We start from the raw sequence: 25,338 nt of genomic DNA, 5'->3' as shown, positions 1-25,338 counted from the left end.
TGATGTCATGTTCATTTTTTCTTCTTTCTTTTTTTGCACAGAAATGATACAACTCTTTGAACCCCAAATTGCACTCAGATGAGCCTTTGTTTAAAAAAAGAAAAAGAAAAAAAGAGGGAAATCAAACCAGGTCTTCAAACAACATCTTTCTGCTGATTTGCAGAAGAAAATCAGTAATAACTCTATTATTGTTTCACCATAAATGAGAAATGCCTTCTCCAAGTAGAAATGATAATTTTCACTTTTTTGTTCTTAAACTACTCCACCCTGGTTAGAGTAAACATTTGAATGCATTAAACTTCATCCCTTCGGTTATTGAAATTAAAATAAAATAAAAATAGTTCTAGTTTTAAAAAAAAAAGATACTATTTTGCCCTTTAGAGTCCCACATAACGTAACATTAGTTACAATAGTTAATTTTAGTTTTGATTAGAAAAGCCTCATCAAGGAAAACGGGGCAGTGTAAACCCAGTGCTGACCCCTCATGCATAGAAGCAGAGAGGGGAAAAACATGGACTTGTTCTTTCACTCCTTAAATAAAAGTCAGTGTTATCTGATTTATTACAGCTCCTTCAAAAAGAACATAGTTAAACCCATCACTGTGAGATGCTCTGCAGGGTAGGATCGGTCTTTCAGAGTCTAAAGAAAACATTGGTTTAATCAAGTGGAATCAATTTAAGAGCAACAGGCTTTACTGACAGATAAAGGTGGAGTGAGCAGGAGCTGGGTAGTGCGCCTGTATGACTGAGGAGGACGCTCAGCAACACAGAGTTGAGATGTGAGAGCTGGCGGATGCATTGGGAGTTTATTTTGTGACATCTTGCCACACACTTGGTATCTGTGCAGTTAGTGATGTTCAGGGCAGACAGGTGGAGTAGCTGCTACACTGATTGGATAAATGGATGGATGAATAAGACGCTCTGACTCCATGAGCGGCGTTTCTTTGATCTCTCTGAATTGCATTTTGTCTCTGGCTGCATGCAGTCTCCAGAGCAAGGTCAGGCTAGCTGGCTCTGTGTCGGCGGAAATGGTCTTCATTCTTTGATCTGCAGGAAAGAAAAATGAAATGGCGTAAGAGTACTTTATTAAACGGGGGAAGTGGGACTATTTTGCCACAGGATCCAACTCATTACCTCAGTGACAACCCCCGCGGCGATGGTGGAGCCAACATATCGCAGCATGAAGCGGCCCAGCTCCTTATAGTCTTTGTACAGCTCTAATGACACGGGCCTCTGGGTCTGGATCTCCACGATGGCATTCATGCCCTTACTCAAACACCTCAACAGAAGAGACACGCAAGAAGCAGCATGACATGAATTTGAATATTCTAACAAGAAGTTGACTTTATGGCGAAAAAGGGGTTAATATGATGCCATCTTGTGGTGGCATTTTCAGTGGAGAAATGTTTTGTCACTCATCTGACTGACTTCTTCAGTCTCGGCTGACTTCAGGTTTCCCAACATCATAAACAGCATATTTGCATAATGACTGAAAGTAGAACTACTGACTAATAATGACTAACAATGGGCCATGAGGTCAGTTTCATGATCATTAATATGCAAATTGTCATGACCACTGACCAATAGCCACCGGTATTAATCACAGAGAGTTGGGGAATGGCTGCGATCACAGCATTGTAAGATGGTGAAATATGTACCCTTAGGCCGCCTCCTCGATTCAGAGATGGCTCCTTTTCACGTAAATGGCCTCTTTGACTCCCCGCTCAAACCAGCGTTCGCCCCTGTCCAGGATGTGTACATGCTCATCATTGAAACAATGTCCACTGGCCTGTAGGTCTGCTTAGGACTTGTTTTCCCTGATATATATATATATACACACAGCAATCCTCCTGGCAGTTAACAGCGTACACTATATTCCTCAGTTTGCAGCTGGGAGCCTGATCCTTGTGGTGGGCTTTGAAAGCCTTTCCCAGTTTTGTCAAATGTCCAGCTGGGATAACCACATTTACTCTGGGCTTTTTGATATGATGTTCGTCTGCTTCGCTTTGCACAGTGTCTCTGGGGATTGTGTTCGCTCTGTGTAGTAGCATCCTGATAACACCCAGTTTGTGCTCCAGTGGATGATGAGAATCAAACCTTAAATACTGATTTATATGTGATGGCTTGTGGTACAAGTCGACTTAATAAAGTTGGGGAATCCTGCTGTCAGCTGAGACAAAAGAAGTCACTTGGATGATTGGTGAAATGTTTCTCGCACTGAAAACTCAACGTCCAGATGTTAGGAAGCATAAACCATTTTGCATCAATTCCATCTGCTCTGGCATAAATGAAAATGACAACAGGTGCACTGGAGAGGCAACAGAGCTATGAGCATAGGTCCCACTACAGGATGCCCTCCATGCCACCTTCATGGAGTCTGTGATAAAAAAAACTGCACATGAGTTTTTTTAGGACTCTGGCAGCGCTCCTCCTCCTGTTCCCCCTCATACCAGACTTTCTGCTGGGTTAAGGCCTTTCAACGGCCTGTCCAGCCTTCTTTGTAAAACTGCCCGTTGCCTAGCATCTCCTCCACACTATTGAGACTGTGCCAACCTGGGCGAGCTAGCATGAGGCACAACTAAAAGAAAAAAAGAAAAAAAAAAATCAGTCATGAGGGGTCAGGCAAGAGCAATGATCTATGGCCACCACCTGCAAAACCTCCTTTCTGGGGGCAGTTTTGTCGTTTCCGCTCCAGTTGAACACTTCTCACTTTCATTTACGCCAAAGCAGCTAAAAATGATGCTTCGTGTTATGTTGTGATGATCTTTTTTTTTTTGAGCAGTGTATGTGCATCTACAGTAAATATCCAAACTACTGTTCGTGTAAAGTTTTGTTTAGGAAAAAGAAATGTCCTACTTAACTAACCACACTTCCCACACATTGACATTAAGGCGCTGGAAGGCAGTACCTTGAACATTTTATTTTGAAGGCTATTCATTGTTTCCAAGTTCAGAGAAAAGCTTCAGCGCTACCATAAACAAAGCAAATAATAAAAAACACTCCTAACAACACAATAAACAGAAACAAAAATGCTGGCGTGCATAATTGGATAGAAAATGATGATAAATCCTTTTCCAAACTCACTTTGGTTTCTTCTTCAGGACCTCGCCGCTGCTCTTGTGTAGAACACTAATTAACTTCCTTATGGTGGCCGGTTCGCTGACTGTCTGGTAGTGCAACAGTACCTACACCAAGCGTGCACACATTTCTAAAGTTAAAGCACATACAACTGTGCAAAGAGTCGTTTCACATAACATAATTATGCAATTGTCATCACTAAAATCTTGGCAGAATTGTTTAGGTGTGTAAAAGCAGAGCTTTGTTGGCACTTACTGGAAAGCCTTGTGTGATGGGGATCTCGATATTGAAAATGAGGACTCGAGCTCTGAATCGAGTGCAAACTCGAATAGGTTCTTTGGGATCACAGAACACACAGCCCATACTGGAAGGAAGCAGCCAGAAAATATGTTTGAAAAATAAAGTACAATAAAAAATTTAAAAAAACACCCTACAAGCAAAATAAACGAAGTCTGTATTTAATCAAAACACTGTAAACCAGACCTCAATACTTATATGTACTGCAAAATATAAATTATAAATTTCCGTTGTTAAGAAATATTTAAAAATACTCATTCAGTTTTATATTAACACATCCTTAGCAATTAATTCTTTACTTGATCTTAATGATGTCCATGCCAGTGAGTGTCAGGCTGACGTGGTCTCCTGCTGCAGCCCAGTCCAGAGCCTCATCGTGTAGAGTAATTCCTGCAGTGCAAAGAGCACAGTGTTGTTCCCCAACTTGCCTTAAGGTGGCAGTGTTTACCACTCATCCACACCAGCAGATGCACACAAAAAAGGTCCACATGTAAGCAGACATCAGGCTTACATTTGTTTTCTTTGTGATTTTGCATAATGTATGCGTGTTTTTCTACTTCTTATTAATATCAAACTATTGTTTTTGTGAGATGCTATCAATCTGTTTCCCTTCAGGTTTACAGAAATTCACTATATGGCTGCCAAAAATAAACTTTCCACCTGTGCAGTGGGTGTTGAGTGATGCTTTGTTGTATTAATGTCAAACCATGACTAACAGACTTTGAGATAAAAAATAATTGAGGTCTCATTTGATAGTTTTTAGTACAGATACTAAAAACCGAGCCATATAAGGTTTTTATTTTTCAGCCCACCCTGATGACATTTCATTTAACAAAGACCGGGAGGGGAGGAAAAAAAGCACATGAGTGCATACCTTTGACAGTGCAGGTTTCATTTGGAGGCATTGCCAGTATTTTGTCTCCAGTTTGAATATAACCAGCCTCGATCTTTCCTGTAACACAGAAGCCTGAACCCTGGTCTGGGAAGAGAAAATCCAACGTCAGCAAAATCTCAGCAATCAAACACAAATTGGAGAAATGAAAACAGACATTAAGAAAATAGACATCAAGGGCCCATTTCCATATTTAACGTTACCTTTAAAGACATCGGAGACGCACAATCTGAAAGGTTTGTCTACAGACCTCTGAGGGGCCTTGAAAGCATCTTCAGAGGGGAAAAAAACAACAAAGAGGAAGTAAACAATAAGTAGCGGTAAAATGCTGGTAAATAACATGAGCTGTCCAGTGACCATTGGCGGTGAATCATGTTCTCTGTAAGCAGACTGAGACTGGATGTTGAATGTTTTGAAATAGATGTCAGTTCTATGGAAGCTAAACTTCACATGTCAGGCGGTGTTGCGTGAATCATTTTCAAGTAAGTCACGTCTATTGCAGCAAGCTTACAGTCAGAATGCATGGATTCTGTAGCTTTCATTTCAAGAAAAAAGGTTGCACAAAAACACACTGCTGCAGCTGCATCGTGTAAAGCTGGTTAGATTATCCACATTCAGTGCTAAAATCATTAAATCTAACTCGATGCTGCGAAGCATCTTAGGTTTTCCATCTGGTGTTTTAACACTCATGCCAACCCAAAGAAAGGAAGTTTTAGTCATTCAATAATTAAATATAATAAATGTAATCAAATATTTAGTCAATTTTATTGTTTAAAGAAAAAAGAAACTTTCAGCTCACACCAGCTGACCTTCCCGGGACTGAACCAGAGATCTTTCACTTGTAAGTTTAATGAACCACCACTACACTATAAACCTTTTATCTCCGGCTGCTGGCAGATTGCCACTCTTGCCTATAGTTTGCATGGAAGATGTCAACTTGCCTGCAACCATTCGCAAACCAAACACCAAGTGATATATAAGTTAAAAAAGTGATGAAAACCAGGAACAGAAAAGATTCACAGTCAAAGTAAAAGTTAGTGCAGCAGGAAGGCACAGCTTTTAATTCAAAGACAAACAGTCTCCACAGTCGGTGTAGGTGGGAGTACTTGAGTCTGCGTCTTCCATGCAAATTATGGGCAAGCGTGGCAATCTCTTAGCAATCAAAGCATTCAAAGCAATTAGAAGGGGGTTTTAGTAAGGCACCTAGCAACTTCTAGCAACTATTGGCCAACTGGTTGGGTAAAACAGATTGTTCCCTGTGGCTCACAGGACCACTCTATAGACCTGTGTGACTGAGGCATATGGAAATAAACAACTTACAGTAAATACCTGCAGCTCTTAATGTGATTATAGGGTTTTCCTTGCATTAGTTAACAGCAAGATGAATTTCAAGCTGTCAAACTTGATGATCTACATATGACTAATTCTTCTTTCTGCATACCTTCAAGAACAGTGAGAGCAGAACTGCAAAGGGGTGAACTTCTTTTGACAAAAATATAAGTGCTGCAAACACACAGGCACTCCAGAATTTAACAGATTTAAGAGAAACGGCAATATATTTAGATTTACATAAAGACAGCTACATCAAGAGTTTAGTCTACTGACTTATGTTCCAATTTATATAAAGCTTTTGAAATATTTAATCCTGCTCTATAACTATAGCTGGGCATAGGTAGTGCAGTCAACCTTCTTAGGAAACAAAACTCGTGACTCATCACGTCAGATCACACATTTAGAAAAGTAGAGAGTGAAAATGTAGCTTGAGTCAAAAGGCAATAAGCGCTTTCGGCAGCTCGAGACGTGCCACAGTGTATTACCAATCTGCTCCAGCAGGCTCGGCCCAGAGTACCAAGAGGTGAGCTGTGACACTGAGCTCCTGGTGGCAAGGTTTTCTCCTGACAGGCCGCTGGTGGGGATGTAGAAAACATCAGACTCCTGGAAAAGCAGATAAACACGGAATCAAAGAGAGAGAGCAAATATTTACTCACAGCCAAAATATTATACAGATGCAGAGCTATGTCCTCAGACTTCGTGCCGGCTCACCTTGAATCCTGCCTGCTTGAGAAAATGGCCAAGTTTCGAGATGATTTCTTGGAAGCGCTCCTGTTGCCAGTTTACCTGATGTGTAAACGAACATACAGGAAAAAGGAAAAACACAAAGAAACAGAGTTTCCCCTTCAGCACTGCTTTGATATGGAAATGTGTCACCAACATGCCAGTGATTATAGGAAACAAAAACAAAAACACAATCTCACACACATACACACAGTTTCTTAAGGCCTTATTCTCTCCTGTTAAGGTCTTCAACATTCAGAAGGTGTGTATATATATAAAAATTTAACTTCTTTTAGACTGCAGTGCTGTCTATGCAGTCCTGCATATGGTGTCAACCAAGTACACCCGCAGTCTCACAGGGTAGATATACCACCTGAAGCTGAAGCTGGGCAGTACTAGTACAACAGTGACAGGCTAAAATATCAACCCACTTTTCTAAAATTCCTTCAGATGCCAGATATTACATTTCTTTAAATATATTTGCATGTAATGCTTACTGAACATCACACCACCATATTTCAATCTACGAGGCCTGTTACCAGGCCTTTTCTTGATAGATTAGATTTTTTAGTTGCACTGAAATGTGCAGTGTCAACTTTCACAATGATCTTCAAAACTGCAGAATAATTATAGTCATGACACTAACTTCGAGTTTCCTGGTAACTACAGCAATGATGACCGTGCTTCTGCAGTTATTCTGACCAATCGACTCTTTGATTTGTCCATCTATACACAACAGGCCTGCTCTTTCCCTTATCGTTTCCTATAATCTGAACTTCTCCACAATGTTGTTCTTGAACAGAAAAGGGAGATTCTGGGCACACCTTTTGCAACAAAGAAAAAAGATACCTTAGCAGGATTTGCTGGATTCACCCAACGGTGGACAAGCTGAAGATTCTTTTCAACGTTAATTTTTAAACATACCTGCAGGACTGTGTGCTTATTTGTTTAAAACAAACAGACTGCCACTCATATTGTTCAGCTGTAAAAAACAGTTGGTTTTAAAAATGCCTCCACAGTGCTTCGTTTTAGTGCAGAAGGTCTGACCTGGTCCATCTTGTTGACAGCTACAGCCAGCTGAGTGACACCCAGCGAACGCACCAGCAAGGCATGCTCTCTGGTCTGACCACCAGCCTCGAAGCCCGCCTCAAACTCTCCTCTGCTGGCATCCACCACGAGCACCGCCACATCAGCCTGGAGAGAGAGAGTAAGGCGAAGGGGTGTTGAGATTGGCATGCATACGTTTCTGCAGAGGCAGACTTAAAAATAAAAACCACACACTGTAAATTTTCCAAAACATATTCTGTTTGTAACTTTATAAACCACTGCTAATGTTTCCACATTTAGAAAGCATTTGCAATGCTATCAGATTTTAACATGAGCAGCACTGATGCTTTCAGAACAGGTCCTGCTTATATATTGTGCATAAACTACCCTCAAGTCTTAGGGGCTCTTTTTGTTGTTGCTTGTAGTAATTTATATTTGGAGTCATGGCTCTTCTCTGATCCCTCCCTGCCCTTCCACATACACAAAAAACACACATGGAAAGTGAGAAGCAGGGAGCCAATACAGAACAGAGCACTGATGGGGGGTTTAGTACAATTATTTTTAGAATATTTGATTATCGCATGTAAAATTTTATCGTCACGCAATGAATATTTTCCAAGTTAGTGAAAGAATGAAATTTTCAGTTTTTTACTTTCTGTTGTTATTTTTTCTTTCAGCATTTTTTGAGTTTTTACAGCATCAAAACATAGGCCCAGGAAATTTCTCAGTGTTGGAAAACACATTTAACCTGTGAAAAACTGCAATTACATCAGCTTTCCACCCACTCCACGCATCACAATCTAAAGCCAAAATCTTGTTTTTGTTCACCACATTTTTTTTCCTGTAATCAGTTTTGAGCATGTATATCAAGGGATGTATCAAAGATTCAGTAGCAAAAGTGCACAGACTTAACCCTTGATGTTTATATGCACTTCCTGAGAAAATCACTTTAGAGAACTGCATGAATGCATGTTGTGTAAACCTTTTAATGTCACCACTGGGATAGGTGAGTGCTGAGTTACTTACACTGTGTGAAAATTTAGATTTTTGCCTGCTGGCTCATCTTCTAGCCGTGCCTCCTCCTGTGTCACCATTTCTTTGTTTTAACATTAAATGAAGCCATGTTCTACATTACAGTTTGGACAATTCATGTCGAGTGTAGGCCAGCGTTAAGATACTGCACTGAATACATGCGTCACAGCAACTGGATGCTCTCCTCTAAACTTTAGTAAACTAAGTAAAAATGGCACAGTATCTTATGCAAAAAGAAAAACAGTCAAAAGTTGAAGAGACAAGAAAGAAATTGCAAAGAGAGCATGCCCTGAAAGCCAAATTTATAGCTAAAGCACATTAAATAAAAATAATTAAATCAGCTGACTGACGGGGGAAACCCTATTACTGACATTGGTCATAATGAATGCCCCAAGTGTTTCATGACAAAATATTTTATACTTTTATACTATATACAAGTATAAGCAGGTGGCTTTCTATTCATTTTGACTTAGAAATTCATGTTCTACTGGAGAAAATACATTGAAAATATCCTCCTAAGTACATGACACACTGTCACCTTGATTTGCTTACAGCAGAAACTCCTTAGTCACTACATGAAGAGGTAAATGTGAGGACAGTCATATGGTAAAAGAGAAATTACACGAGCTCCCCAAAGCAGACACAGACAAGCACACCCATGCCTGCAAAAACACCTTGTGATACCAACACCCAAAACCACCGAAGTTATTTCAAGATGTCAGGGTGCGGAAGGAGGGAAAGCGGCCATTTTAATCGAGAAGTTTTCAAAGTCAGAAAAATGTTTTAGGATCGGTTAGAATTGTTTAAATGGTTGAGTCATATTTGCAGCTAACCAATGGATTGAGTAGAGTACAGCAGAAGATTCGATAAACAGCAATCTATTTTTCAGAAATAGGTTACTGAGCACATAGGTTACTGAAATAGGTATTTTTCAAACTGTATCCCCTTCATTATTATTACATTATATTTATTATTCATCTCATAAATTATAGATGCATTCAAGCCACTTTTCAGTTTCTGATTACTAACCTGTACATAGATGTAGCTTTCTAACTTCGTTACTTACACTCATTCATATTCATCTGTAACCTCTTCTTATGAGGTCTGATTTTGTATTTTTGCAGCACTTAAATTTCATCAGGCACGTCCATTTCGATCATTCGTAAACTGTAAATGCGCAGCCCACCAACATCTAGCAACATCTCACTCACAGCCTTGATTTACATGCACTGATCAGGCTGTGTGAAGAGCTTTTCATGTTATACCTGTGCAGCTCCTGTGATCATGTTGGGGATGAAGTCTTTGTGTCCTGGTGCATCCATCAGTGTCACCACTTTAGAGTTTGTCTCAAACTTTGTCATGCCCACATCCATTGTAACACCTCTGAAGCACAAAAAGGGGGGAAAAGCCAACAATTCATTTTTTAACCATTTGATACACTTGAATATGAGAAAATTCTAGATGTTAATAGCGTGCTAAAGTGTCTGGAAGGCCTTATAAGGGAATCCAGATTTAAAGTCCTGGTCATTTCCTGTGTAACTGCACGTCTGGTGGGCGAGGCTCGTAAGTATTACGCATCTGCTTCAGAACTTAGTGATAAGTTGAATATGGATTCCCACCCATGTCACTTTCTGTTTCTGCCGTATTTCGCTTCCGTTTCACTCTGATAATAACAACAGAGTGCAAGCAGGGACAGATTTTTTAACACTATTTTTTTTTTCCATGATAAATGCCTTTTGTACGAAATAAAAATTCCATGTCACGTAGGAAAAACAGCTTTCTTGTAACAAATTAACCCTTTTCATCCATCCAGAGCAAAACTGACCGACTGCATCGATAACTCAACAAGGCTTTTCTAATCTAAAGAAGCTTGAGCAAAAAAAGATTCCAAGTTGAATCTCACATCTTTTAGCATAACAGTAGTTACCTGTGAGCTAATAAATCTGATTTTACCCTCAACTTGGAATGCATATATAGGCAAACATTTTTTGGAGTAATAAATATAATGTTATGTAATAAAAATATGTCCTTAAAAACAATAAATGCACAATTTCTCTGCAAATATAAATTTGCTGATTATTATGTAATAACTGTGCACGCATCTTTCACTTTGTGCGCACTTTCATAGTCAATATATACCTGTCTCTCTCCTCGCCCGTTTCATCCAGAACCCAAGCATAGGCGAAGGAGGCTTTTCCTGCCTTTTTCGACTCCTGCTCGTACTTATGCATGGTGCGTTTGTTGACATTGCCGAGCAGATATAGCAGGTGGCCCATCAGTGTGCTCTTACCCGCATCCACGTGACCTGTAGAGAGAGGACTAGCACTGTAATCATAGCGCCGAGTTGAGGGAGAAAGTCATTCAAAAAGAAAATAGGCTCTAAGGGCGGGGAGTGTTAAAGGACTCTGACGAGGAATGGAGGGAGGGATAGACAGATAAGGAAAAGAGGAAGAATGTGCAAAGAATGATAAGACAGGTGGGAGGACTGAAAATGATAAAACAGCAAAGGGAAGCCACAGATTGGAGAAGGAAATAAGTAGAATTGCACAAGTGGCAAGGGGGGTAGAAAGAAATGGGAAGAAGGATCGAAGGTTCTGGGGGGGGGGAGGAGGGGGGTATCGTGGTAAAACGAAAGGTTTCATAGGCTGTGGGAAACTAGAATCATCTGCACTTCTGAAACTACCAAGTCACTTTTTCTGCTGTAACTGAGAATGAGAAATAATGATTGAGCAACTGAGCTGGTCTGAAGCTCGACTCATTTACTACATTCAACGGTGACATAGGCACAGCCAACCAAACAAGGGCAGCAAGAAGAGATCTTCAATATGATTAACTGCCCAACTGTAAATCGAAATATCAAGGCACTGAACACAGGTTCTAGAATATGAGGGGAAAAACCAACTCTGCAAGAAGTGCCCGATTTAAAAAAACAAAAAAAAGGAACTCCCACTCAGCATACTTTTGGGTATACTCCCAAATTTCGAAGCACTGTGACTGCTGATCTTTCTCTTCTTTTAACGTATAACTTGGATTTGCATGCATTCAAAATACCCCAAAGCGTTAAATGTTAAAGTACTATTTAACTGAGTGGTGCACAAAATAGTTCATAAAGGTGGAGCATTAATATTAGTATATTCAGCCTACCTATAACTACCAAATTTAACAGAGGCTTGCCCCCTTGTCTCTTCTCCAGCTCAGCTTTGATATTGATGGCCTGCCGTGCCTTCCCAGATGAACGGCTCAGGGTGGGACCGGTCACGGGCTCGTCCCCATTGGACCCTTTAGATGGAGTCTCAGGGCGTTTGGAGGCAGCTTCTGTAGCTGTGACGACAACACCGTTCTCCCCTGTACTGAGAAGAGAAATTGAAGTGTGAATACGCTTCTTTGCAACAACTGAAAATTATGTCTCGCAAGCTCTAATCTCCTTCTAACCAAACAGATCAGTCTTTAGCTTTTGCTTTAAATTAAACCACAATTTTGCTAAAGGCTTAAATCACAGTCAAATAACTTTTTTTTTTACTGTTTTAAGAGAACAATCTGAACATGACAACAGGGGAAGGGTTAAGTTACCTTGGAACATCAAAACCCATAGTCTGCTTCTTTCCAGAGACGGTCATGCGGGCCACTTTTGGTAAAACTTCAGAGTCCAGTTTATTGTGAGAAGCATCTCTGCTTTTAGCTGAGAAAAATAAGAGACACAAAAAGGCAAACAAAGGCCTCCATGACTCACACTTTCTCCAAGGAGAAAAAGTTTTTCCGTTTGTTTTTTTTCCACTGTGGTCGCTTACATCTAGACTTTTCTGGGCATGCACTAAGATCAAGGTTAATATAGAAATATTAGCTAAACTAAAAGACATTAAGATTCAATCTTTCAACAATTATCAGAGTAAGTGAGTGGAGCAGCTTCAAACCTCAGATTCACAATGTGTCTAACCAGTCCAGAGAAATAATGTCAATATTTATTGTGTTATTAAGTAGATAATGTTTTGTCTGTGAAGGTTCTCAGTCATCCAGGTCATCGTAGTCAAAGGAGATTGCAAAGAAAAGCATCTGGACTCCTTTAAGTTGCTTGAAGATAATGTTTTACAACACTCTAAAACAACCATGCACACATCAGTGATGTCCAACAGATTCAGGTAATGACTATTTTACTAGTTATGGTTGCACGTTGGCATATTCTTGAGAGCAGTAAGAGTGCAGATTGCAATAAGTTGCACTTTGAGCCTCATATCTATCTGATTGCTAGTTCATATTATGCAGCAGTGAGACTTGTTGAGGTCACTGCTTTGTCATCCCAGTCCCAAATGGCCACCGGTCCCAGTCATATCAACCCGTTTCTGATTCATTTAGACTGGGCTGCACAGCCAAGCCTACTGCACACACTGTGCGTCTGTGCGCGGCAGTGACATCCTGGTTCAGAAAGGGTTAATTTCAGAAGTGGCCGTTGCCTCCCGTCTCCACGTAAATAGATCAGTGTGACACAGCATTTCGCAGAATGAATCTTTTGAAAAGGTGTCACCTCAGCAAGTGCAGCACTGAAAGTGAATGCATCCATTATCACACACGCACACACGACTGATTAAAAAAAATATGTCCATATATGCACAACAGAAAGCCTGAACTGCTACAAGGTGAAAAGGGCCTAAGATCTAATAAACTGCCACTTCTATTAGTCTTTATTTTATGTTCCTTTCCTTGTATCAAAATAGGATAAACTCCCACACAACCCCCCACTGCATTCCTTCAGCATTTCTATAATGTGTTGGAGTGATAAAACAGTGGATATACCTTCATCTTCTAGCTTTTGTTTAGCATGAATTTTATGAAAACACTACAACTCTGTCAATCCTTGCATGTTTATACCTTTTGTTCATCATAAAAAATACCCTGAGGGAAAATGAGAGGAAAGAGGTGCGATTCAACAGAATATTAATGGACTTTCTCTAACCAAACACTCTCTGAATGACTTGCTCTGCATTAGAGAAAAAGTCCCTTTCACTCAGAAACATTGCAACACAAGTCAGCTCACCACACTCTAGTGAGGCTTTTTAAGTTAATGGCATTTGCATACTGTTGATTCCCACACACTTATCCATATCTACTTAAATGTGGAAAAAGGGGACAACCAAAGCAGAGCTTGCAACAACTGAGATAAAAACTGAAAAACTACACTTAAGAAATGACAGGTAAATCTAATCGACAAAAGAAAAAAGGTTCAAAAAAGTACCACCGCTGCGATTAAATTACAGCAATTTTAAAAACACCACCGTCATATGAAATCTACTGTTTCAGTTTCACCTGTCCTGCAGTAAGCAGCAACATGAGATGGAAAAAGTACTCTCTGGGGAATTTTGGTTCTTCGTGCAGCTGGGGGCTTTTCTGGTCCTTGTTCAGTGACACAGAGGTTTCTACCACCTGTGTCAACAGGACATCAGGCCACTTGAAAACTTGAAAATCACTTACAATTCTGTATCTAAAGGAGTTGGAGCCCTCTCTAAAATCCAGTCAATTGCAAATCACCCAAAAACCTACATATTAATTGAAATTAGTACAAAGATAAAACATTAAGGGTCAAATTGGGAAATGTTATTGCCTTTTAAAATATGAATGTTAGCAAAATAGTTGAGATAGCAGTGCAAAATAAAACTATATATCATTTTCTTTGGTGTATAAAATCAAAAATATAGTGGAATCTCTATATGCAAGGCCGTAAACCTCATAGCTCTGATCTTTAAGCAATAAAGGGCGTGGCATTGTAGTGCAGGAGTGCTTTATAAATTGTACACCTACCCAATGTTATTGCTGTCTATATGCAGAATACCAAGTACTGAGGACAATGTAAAATCTACAAATACCAATACTGAGCTTCAGGCCCCGAGACAGGGTCCTTGACAGACAGCCACTGACAGTCTGTCTGTATATAAAAAAAACAGGCCAGCAACCATGATGGTAGAGAGACGGGGTAGGTTTGTGCATTTGGATTAGCTGCACAGCTGTAAATGGTATATACAGATTCTGGACCAGGATCATTTTTCATTCAATCAATCGATTAATATAATTTGACAGTAGTTCAAATTATGGTCAACTGATTTCATTCTTATTCATGTTTCACATAAGAGTCACAACTGTTTTTGGAAATAAGGCTAACACTGCCTCGTTAGAGCAAGTAAGAATGATACGACAACTGGGAAACTCTAATGAATCTACCAATACACACTGTGATTAAAAAAATACATCATGCTCTAAAGTATGTGACAGGTTCTTTGCTTTTTTTTTTTTTTTTTAATGTTTTTTCAAAAAGAAAAAAGAAAAACCAAACATTCTGCTGTACTCCTTCAAGTTCTTAAGCAAATGTCAACCCCCTTATTAACTGTGCATGTTGCTTTGTCAAAACACTGCAACACTTTTCCAAACAGGATGGTAACATGAGAAAAATGATTCGGCGCAATATAGCTCCGAGGCGCAGAGCAGGATCTTTTACCTTGTTTGGACTGGTAAGTAAACACATGGTATCCTTCTATCCAGGATTTCTCTATTATAGGGGACCCTTAGTGTGACTGAATGAGTAAGTGAGTCATCTTATTCATGACAGAATAAAGGGAGTGCACCCAGGATATGCAAATCAACCCTCCCTTGTCTGTCCAAACACAGAAACGCAGTGCGGACAAAAGAAAAGGTGAGGGGTGGGGCAAAGACTACACCAACCACTTGAGGCCGCTACAGCCTACGAGACATATAAGGTGTGTCGACTTTATATCAAAATATCTAAAGAGAGACAGGGGTGGGAGTGGGGAGGAATAGGGGAATATTTGAAGTGAGTCACCTAACATTTCTGAATGTGCGCCAGTTTCATCTCTAATTTGTATTGTTACAAAAAACGAAAAAAGGGAAATTAGTAATTAAGAATATATGTAAACCAGTTTAAATCTATTGTTAATTACACGATTTCAACCATAAAGGCTGGAATAAAAATCCATGGGGTTCTTCGGTTTAAATTTAGTCCATCTTCTACCCTAAACTTGTGGATCTATTCTCAATGAGACAATCTGGGAGTCAAACTTCATTCATGTTTGAAAAATAGATGGAAACATGAATGAAAAAGAGACTGCTGGTGGAGGCAAAAGCTATGAGTAGGATCTGACCCCTTTCACGATGAGTCATACAGACCCACAGTGTCAGTACCACAATTGAAGATTTCATAAAATATATATATGTATCTGCTTCTGTGACTTCCACCTACTCAGCAGTTAACCTTTAGTCACAGAAGCTACTTGAAATTCTCACCTAATGTGTTTTTATAGTTCAAAACAGGTCTATAAAGAGACTGTCTCTGACCTACAGCACGACAACCTACAACTTTAATGTACACTGTGGTTTACACTGTTGTCTAAAAAAAAAGAGAAATAAATAACTATGTCAATCTATTTTAAGTGACATTATTGTTCAGTGCTTTCTTGTTTGAAGAATCTAGAAGTGAACTTTAATGACAGACATGACTGCACATCTGCCCCTTCTGCAGAAAGAACGCCAAAAGACCCGCATGGAAAAATAAACAAGTCTCTATGCCAACTTTAACAGCACCATGCATCAAGCAGGGTAATGATAGTAACGATAGTGAGGTTTTGAAATGACACACTGTACTGTGGCTGGACTCAAGTACTCACATTCTCAAGGGTTACTGTACATGAGCTTTTACCTTATTCCTGTTCAAACCTACATTTTGAGTCATAATTATATTCACACATTAAGATCTCTGTCATCTGTATGTTGCTCATGCATACAGGACCTTTTTCTGCACTTTTACATTATAGAGTAATTGCCACTGGATGACTTATTTTTCTGCTACAGTGTTTCATATAAAATTAGTTGGAGAAACATTTCAAATCTTAACTACTTTAAGAAACTGTGACTCTTTTTTCATGCACATTTGTTAAGTTATCCCAAAACCACAACTTAACAACCCTCCCACCACCAAAAAAAGGTCAAAGGGTCATACACTACATGTAATGCTTTAAGAATAAAACTACAGAAGTCTTAGTTTAGCAAAAGTTGATAGTGATTGGGAGAGCCTAGAAATCTGAATTTACCATTTATAACAAGCTGCTTAAATATGGTTTTAACAACACTTTATTACAAGGTACACCTTGCTAACCCTGGTTTGGACCCACTTTTTTCTTCAGAACTGACTTAATTCTCAATGGCATAGATTCAACATGGTGCTGGAAACATTCCTCAGAGATGTTGGTCCATATTGAGGTGCTTGCGTGACACAGTTGCAGCAGATTTGTTGAATCCACATCCTAACATCCTTGATGAGAATGTCCCGATCCACCACATCCCAAAGGTGCTCTACTGGAGTGAGATCTGTTGACTGCGGAGGCCACTAGAGCTAAAATAAAACTGATGTTCAAGAAACCAGTCTGAGATTATTTCAAGTTGCTCATGCTCAGTTTGAAATTCAGCACATTGTCTTAACCATGTTTACATACCTAAATGCATTGAGTTGATGACATGTGTTTGGCTGATTAGATATTTGTATTAATGAGCAGTTAAACAGAAGTGTATGCTCTGAATAATATGCAAGGGTTTGCACACAACTTAAGGCTGAACTGTTTGCCAACATGAAAAAAAACCCCAACAACAACAACAGCAGGGGCGACTGTAATCTTTTCTGCCATAGAAAGAGCCTAACAGCTATATTATTAATACACACCTTCTTCTAGACATAAATTTTCCACATTTTATCCCAATTTTTGCAAATTTAGAGCATGTCTGAATGGAAAACAAGCATGCAGCTAAGCAGACTTTGGCATAAAAAGTAGCATTCTGCTAAAGCAAGGCGATTAGTGGGTTAAGGATTTATTATATGACACTCCCCATCTGCAAACAATAACTGCAATAACTAAATGAGATCAAAATTTGAAAAGAAGCACTTGGTCATGTAGTTTGACGGTAACTGCAGTTAGATGGGACTAAAAACTTCCCTACTGCTGTTTGTTTCACTGAAAGGCATTTTATCCAGTTTTTCCCCCAACACATAGCATGGATTTCTTGGGTGCGTTGCTTGGGAATGTTACCAATATATGTCTGGGCAAATGATATGTCCAGGCAGGTCGCCCAGGCATACTACAGTCTGTCCAATCCCATGTATTGCACTGAAGCCTGGCCATAGCGGGCAGTGCTGTTGGATTTATACTGACATGTTAGTATTAGGGGCGGACGTTATAGTCTCAAAATTATATCACGATATTACAGAATTGTAGTGGCACAGCATAAGTCAACTGTAAGCAGAAAACTAGCCTATCAGGTTTTTCCCTGGACCATTTAAGTAGAAAATAACCACTTAACACTTTAACAATAACTCACACTGCAAGAGCTGCACAGCACTGTTACACAAACAAATTCAACCATATTTTCTACATGGGATGTTGTATCCCAGTTTGCGCTTTTAAACCAGTTGCCTAAAGCCCTGCTTTTCCACTGTGTAACCACATCAGTAATTTCCATCCACCGTTTGCTCTTACTGTCGTATGGAGCATAATTAGCAAGTGTTCAGGCAGTTTTTGGTGGAGTCATTTGCTGACATTTGGGACAATCATCCCTGCTAGCATCTCTTCCTTTGTAGAACTTTCTTGTACTTGACAGGTTGTTTCTGCCTCAAGTGGTGAAACACATTTATTTGTTGCTTCCACCTTTAGCTGGAATAGTTTTCTTTCAGTTTTCTTTCTTTCTCAACAACCCTCTTCTTTGTTAGAGGGTTGTTGAAGCAGCTCCTTTTCAAATATTCAATCGAAAGCTCACATGTGGCTCTAAGAAATACCCGAGTTTGTCCCCTGGTTGGATGCAATAAGAAACATAAACGCCTGGCATTAAATTTAAAAATAAATTACTATTATACTTGTATTACAAAACAATACCACATGGCACAGCCCTAGTTAGTATGTCTGCATTGCTCTGCCATCATGAGTCAAACTGAGCTGTCAATGCCAGACTTGAAAAAAATCAAATCGTGATCAAGATACATTTACTGAAATGCAGGAAGATAGAAAGACTAAAGACGCACCAGAGTCTACGCATGTATAATTTAAAAAAACTATATGTTTACACTGTTTACACTGGCAGAATTATAAATTAGCAAAATAAGGAAGTGAGATATAATTACAGCCTATTATATCGTGTTTTACAGAGCTATAATCTTACTAATCCACTTACTAGGTTTGCAACATACATTATTACCACACAGATCTATCACAGTTATTGAGGTCTGTGTCAAGTCTACTGTTACAATTCTGGGATGTGCACATCAGAAAATGATGTAGCCTAAGGCTTGGTGATATGGGCCTATGCATCGAAGAGTACTCTGTTACCTGGACAGCAACTCCACTGCTTGGCGAGGGGGGGGGAAAAAAAAAAAAAAAAAAAAAAAAAAAAACACACACACACAGGACCACAAGCAATTAGGTTGTTCGTTGTACGTGCCTGCATACACACAGGCCTCCACCTGACACAAATAAAATCTAATTATAAAATCTTACCACAGCCTGGACCCTGACAAAACTTTAAAATAGAGTTATAGTTACTGTCTCAGCTCATATTAGTAGCTGATATTTGGGACAGAAAAAGAGCTAGTGAGTGCCTCCAAAGATTTTCAGCTACTGGAAACCGCTAAACAGCTTTCAGGCAAAGTATGAGAACCACTCACCCAAACAATTTCATATTCAAAATCACATTTTGTGACAATGATTGCATAGTAAATACTGAACAGAGAGATTCCTTGATTTGTAAGTCAAATATTCCTAACAAAGATTTCTTTATTTATAAGTAATATGTGGTCGTTTAAATGTGTAACATGTTTACTTAGTACAGTATATATATTTGCACGATTGGTATTAGGAAGTAGTAGGACTAGCATGTTAACTCCTGGGAAAGTGTAGCTGTTAACAAATTTGAGGAACTACTGTGCATGCCAGCTGCATGGTTTTTTTTTTGGTTTTTTTTAAAAAGACATTTAGGATTTGTCTTGCATTCAACCACAGCACCGAGGTCAAATGTTCTGAATGCAAAATTTTCCATTTTGCCCTTTAACAGAACACACACCACAAAAAAGACATAATACTGACGCATGTAAGTCCAAGTGCATCTGCTTATTTTTGACCACTTGTTAGAACAATAGTATTTTCCAGAGTTGGCACCACTTCAAAACCATAGTTTGTGCAACATGTATGCCTTGCAAGAAATGCAGAGCCTGTAAAGACACAAAGAGGATTTGATCTGTCACAGCCTTTGTGAAAGCTGTGAAAGTTGAGAGGCTTGATCAGATTTTCCTACGTAGGTGGTGTATAAGAGGCACAGCAGTCTATCGGCTGCTGTGCAGAGTCGACATGTGCTTGGCTTGACATTTTCTCCAAGAGTGCAGCTTCCTGCACAAACCCACACAGCGGCTCCCCTTGAGAAAAAAGGACAAATAGCTGCTGGACAAAACCACTTGCTAATAACAATTTGTTCATCTCTTGATTCCCTGAAAAAAAAAACATTATAAAAACACTCTGGACCTGCACATTTTCACACAAAACAGACCACAACACGTCCAGGGCATCTAATTATTTCCAAACACCATTTTCCAAGGACTGCAAGCTTTGTACACTGAAAAACCTGTTTAACCTCTAATGTTTATCTTGCTATTGTTAACACTAACTGTCCTTTATCATTTATCATCTCCCTCAGGCTCTCCTTTCTGGAAGACACCCCGGGGGTCCAGTTTACTCTCTGCACCTGCATGACGTTTACTCCTCTTCTACCAACATGAATTCCCACTTAAAACAACAATGAATGAGTAAAAAACAAGAGTGTCAAAACCAGAAATGCCTCAAGACACTTTAGCATAACCGTTTAAAAATGGAAGCTTTACTGCAGATAAACAATGTTTTCTTTATAAAAATGTCTCTTTAAAAACAGGCAAATGCTCTGTTAACTGGTAAAGATACCACTATGACCAACTGTTTATTGTCCTATACTGGCAGTTTACTATACAATTATACATTAAAATAGAGCACTTTAAAATTCATTAGGTAGGATTAGTTCCTTACAACAAGCCAAAAAACGTGTTTGACACACGCACATTCGCAAAAACTGAAGAAGACTAGACAGAGGTTCACTCAGAGCACATAAAGTCAATCATCTTTATTTCGAAACAGACAAATTAACCTTTGGCAGTGTGCGAAGACACACCCAGTGTAAATTAAACCCATGTATACAAAACGAAATTAAAATCTTTTACTACAGTATGAACGCATTCACTTTGACTAATTCAGTAAAAGTATATAGTGCTTTCATGCAAAAAAAAAACCTGTTTTTCAATATTTAACAGTTAAAAGATTTTGCTTGTCTTTGTGTGTCTGTACGCATATGCGTATGTGTTCCTCTTCCCTCATGGGAAAATCTCCAGGTGTCCTCTAAACCAAAAAGTCAAACCCATGATCTCAAACACAGGCAGCAGTAAACCAGTACAATGGTTAACTGATCCATATTCCAATAGCTGCAGCACACCTGCAAACAAAGTCAACCTCTTTTGTCTTTTGAGGGTTCATGCAGCTCAGAAAAAAGTCACATCTAGAGTATACATGAACTTTCTCTTTGCTGTGATCATAAAAAAATTAAAAAGCCATTGGCCTTCGAAGCATACAAAAATAAGACTACATTTAAAATGAAGGAGAGAAAGCTAACTACAGCAATAAGAAACAAAGATCTTTCTAAAAGTTCCTAAAATACTTAAATTGTTCTTTGAAGGTTTGTTTGGGTTAGCTAAGATTATTGTTAAGCTGCCAGAGTGAATTCATTTCTCTTTGTTCTGTATGTGTTCACTTAAAAAAAAAAAAATACATAAATGCTTGAATAATCTTCTTTCTATTATTTTTTTAACCAGTGATCAGAGTCAGCATGTCATTTTGTTGGACCCAAAAGTTCTTTTACTCCCCTTAAATGAGTGCAACCCTGAGTGCTGCATCTCTGGGTTTAGTTCAGTGATAAGAGCAAAAGGGCCCAGATAGAAGTGGGGTTCTCATTCAAAGCAAGTCAAGTTAGCACCAAGGTAGATGCAACTGAATTAAGCGCTTTCCTTGTGGCTACCTGGTGAAAGCTTTCCGCTGATTAGCACGGACGATGTCATCAGGCGAAGGGGTGTCGAAGCGGAAAGGTACAATCGGCAAAAGTGTGGGAAGCTGCTGTTTGGATTTCTCCTGCGACTGAGAGAGGAAGGCCTTGTAATAACTTCCTCTCCTCTGACCTTTTATTTTTCCCTTCAGTACATTTTTCATCCTCTTTTGTCTTCTGCTAGTCTGAACAGACAGCGTAATCGCAAACACTGATGGTTTTGCAAAAACGGAAACATCCAACCCCAATGCAAAAGCAGCTGGAGACATGGGTGATGGGAGGTCACTTTCAAGCTGATGGAGACCTTCTCCATGTGACTGGGCCATCAGTGAAGTCAGATCAATAGTGTGACCTGGTTTAGGTTGTCTGAAGATTTGGTGGTATGGTCTGTGGTCGAGTTCACACTTGGCACCACCCTCTTTAGCACTCTCTTCTGACATGCCAGTCTTCTCTGGTTTTGCTGGTGAAAAGAGCGACGTGAGGGAGCACTGTGACCCATTTGAGGTGGTTGAGGTTTTGCTTTTGTGTTCAGATGCCATATGTGACAAAGAGAGCTGCTCAGAGAGACCAGGTGGTTGCTTCAGTGCATTTTCTGGAGATTCAGAGCTGAAAGGCTTGGGGGAAGTTGAGAAACTGTTGCTGTAATGCTGCGAGGCAAGCTGGGACAATGAGACAGTGCCAGCCAGACATGGGGGAGTGATGCTAGTTATTTTTGATGAGGAGAGAGCATTCGCTAGTCTTTCAGTGCTTTGTGATTGAGGGGAACTCTTTCTGTTTTGGTGCTGGGAAGCAAGTTCGCACAGGGATAGTGTTTGTGCTGGTGCAGCCATTCCCTGAAACATTGCAGATGGTATGCTGCTTTGAGGAGTAAGGAGAGAGTTACTGAAAGCTGGGCTTCGATTTGAGTGCTCCTGGATTAAATCGGCCAATGTTGGGCTACCCTTTGAACCACCCAGCATGGCTTTGCCTCCAACCCCAACAGACTGCTGATTTTTCTGCACAACAGAGCTGAGACTCCCAAATCCAGGAGGAGCAGCCATAGAAGAGCCTGCAGCTGCTGTCTTGGGGTTGTTTAGCGATAGACTACTGAGTGAAACTGAAAGGATGGAGGGAGGAGAGGCCGGTGATGCTGATAACGTCTTTAAAGATGCCAAAGCTCCCAGTGAAATACTACTCTGACTAGACATAATGGATGCTGTTGTTGTTGCGTTTAGTCCTTTGTTGAATGAGGAAACGTCCAAGCCCTGCCTTGTGTCAGCTACTACTGACCCCTTATTCTTTTGCTCGTGCTCAGAGATGAGCTGTGCCAGACTACCACCACTGCTAACACCTGGGCTAATGTTTTTAAGGCTAAAATCCTGCTTTTCACAGCTGCCGGCATTTGGTTGAGATAAGAGGTCACATAAGCTGGGTGCTTTTAGTTCGGGTACATGTGGATGTGCATGTTTGTGCCCATGTGTGTTGGCTTCATGTGCCTTGGACGTCATGTCTGTGTGAGAAGAAGACAAGCAGGCTCCTTACCTTACAAAAGCCAAGTGCAGTTGTCGAAGAGGAGGGGTGAGGGGGACCACAGAGCAGAAGTCAAATCAATCATATAGTAAAAAAAGAGAAAAAAAAGACAGAAAGAAGGCACTTTGTTAAACATTTGTATCACTATACAAATTTGTGTGAAATCAACAAAGAACACTACTGGCTGTTAGGCTTCCATACACCCAATAATGACACATAGCAGCAGTGACCTATGTTGACTGCGTTTGAGGAGGAAATGGGAAATACTTATCTTGGAACACCCACCTATACAGAAAAATTTTTTCATAGCTATGAAACTCCACAGAAAACCCAAATCTGTTATACAACCCTTTAAATGCCACAAATTAACGTCCTCCCGGTGTGTTACTACACTGAATCACTCAGGGGTAACAGTTTTTAATCAGTAAAACAATTTTATTTTGACCCACTCAAGGTGTACCTTTGTCAGCCACAGCCTCTTGTTTGGTTCTTTGTGGTTGCGGCGCTTTGTCCTGGTTAGCTCGCTCTACTGTACCAGTCTCTTCAGCTGTACTTCTGGTAACTGGAGCAGTTTTAGTGTCTTCAGACAGTACTGCGTCCAGTGCCCTCTGTGGGTCAAATCCACATTTTATGGCTGCCTGGGTCAGGACTGAGTCCGGCACTGCATCTCCCAGCACAGTCCGCATGTGGTCCAGACAGGAATACAGCTTGGCTAAAGAGTACAGCAAATGTTGGACACACACAATAGATTTGTGATCCATACAAAAAGCACAAATTTTAAAAAAGACATCAAAAGTTTAAAGGACAAAATGAACTGGTGCATGGAACCTTTAATTGTAAAAACACAAAAAACAAGTTGAGAAATGTTTATATTCTGAGACGCAGTTGTGTGCTCAAAAATACTACCTTGATCAAGAGGGTTGAGATTCTGGTTGACAGTAGGGGACACAGGGACAGCCTCATCTTCAAATTCTTCCTCCTCTAAAGGCTCTTCCCTTGGTTCATGTCTTTCTTGACGCGAGTAGATGAACTGATTTGCTAGATAAGCCAAAACCATTTAATTTTAATAGTAGATTATACGTTATCATATATGATGTCTACTTAATGTTGCATATTTTCAAACTTAAACTGGAAAGGCAAGCAACTATTGTTATCAATGAGTGTAATGAAAAAAAGTTATTTATTTGAAAATGCAGTGTATGCTTAACTTCAGACAGATTCAAATTAGTCTGCTCCATCTTCACTATGCATCAATGGTAACCAACCTGTTGCTGGTGAAATGCAACAGTAGTCATCCTCCACAGACTGTCCATACATGTCATCATCTTCAAAGTCTGAAAAAAAGAAGAAAAAAACAACACTTAGATGGATACCTTTGCTCATTTTGTTGTGCCTCACAAAAACAGTCGTATACACAATTGCAGTAAAGTCCCTTTATGCCAGCTGTGACTTTGCTTTGTCAGCAACTTTATGAATGCCACTGCACACTAGAAACCTGGAGATTTTCCTCTAATCGCTTAACTCTAAGCTTTATTTACAGATATATTCCGCAAATTTACAACATTGGGAGATTTGAATGTAAAGAAGAGCAAGTAAGGAATCTGGTGTTATTGGCACAAACAAAACACTGGATAGTTAGCAAGCTAGGCAAGTAGCTAGCAATAACCTGAGTAAACATTAGTAAATTTAGCAGTTACACACACCTCACATCAAATTTTTTTTACTATAACATTAATCCAAAATGTTGGGTTTGCGTGGGTATTAGTAATTACTGTCGTTATGGGACAATTTACCATACGCTAGGTGCCAAGTGACACGACAACAGTGGGATCTTGCCAGTTAAACGAGCTAGCATTAGCCGCTACAGCTACTGAGTAACTGTAAACTTTAGCTTAGCTGTAAACAGCTAACTGGTTTAGCTCTTAGACGCCTTGCCGCGGCATTTAAATGAGAACCGTTTTTGCCATCTACCTTCATCGTAGTTGTAACCTCGAACATTTCTATGACGAGACATGTTGATTATGCCTCCTCTCTCGGCGCCACTGTTATGTTATTCGGTTCACGGACATGTGTCCACTGCCCAGCGAAGCTCCTGCAGTTGCTGCTGTGTGAAGCTAGCCTACCTTAGCAGGCAGGTCACAATAGATTCGACAGTCACGCAAATACATAAATGTAACCACAACACACACAAAAATAAAAACAAACAAACGTATTTGTTGTAATTACGTCATTTCATCGACGCCGAGCTTCTGCATAATTAAAGTAAAATAAATAATAATA

General features: G+C 39.8%; 1 protein-coding gene across 2 annotated transcripts; it reads right to left on the bottom strand.

Moving 5' to 3' along the window:
* hbs1l (HBS1-like translational GTPase) lies at nt 1-25,338 on the bottom strand. Of its 2 annotated transcripts, XM_085381367.1 has the most exons (18): nt 25,030-25,319; nt 24,324-24,392; nt 23,965-24,096; nt 23,519-23,770; nt 11,971-12,079; nt 11,545-11,750; nt 10,540-10,705; nt 9,666-9,783; nt 7,369-7,515; nt 6,310-6,384; nt 6,084-6,201; nt 4,470-4,538; nt 4,249-4,353; nt 3,674-3,764; nt 3,333-3,441; nt 3,084-3,184; nt 1,134-1,278; nt 1-1,046 (listed from the first exon to the last, which is right to left on the bottom strand). In XM_085381367.1, exons 1-18 carry the CDS (start codon nt 25,070-25,072, stop codon nt 1,035-1,037), a joined length of 2,067 nt encoding a protein of 688 aa, XP_085237493.1. In that variant the 5' UTR covers nt 25,073-25,319; the 3' UTR covers nt 1-1,034. The 2 variants fall into 2 exon arrangements, with proteins under 2 accessions (XP_085237493.1, XP_085237494.1); XM_085381368.1 differs by lacking the exons at nt 1-1,046; nt 1,134-1,278; nt 3,084-3,184; ... (9 more) ...; nt 11,545-11,750; nt 11,971-12,079 and adding an exon at nt 20,382-23,065 and having other exon boundaries at nt 25,030-25,338.

This window comes from Rhamphochromis longiceps, linkage group LG15, assembly GCF_057381845.1.
Source record: "Rhamphochromis longiceps isolate RC_006_pf linkage group LG15, R_longiceps_female_GT1.1, whole genome shotgun sequence".
In the NCBI taxonomy this organism is placed as follows: Eukaryota; Metazoa; Chordata; class Actinopteri; order Cichliformes; family Cichlidae; genus Rhamphochromis; species Rhamphochromis longiceps.
Note: the sequence above shows the minus strand (reverse complement) of the source record. Positions and strands in the feature narration are given on the sequence as shown.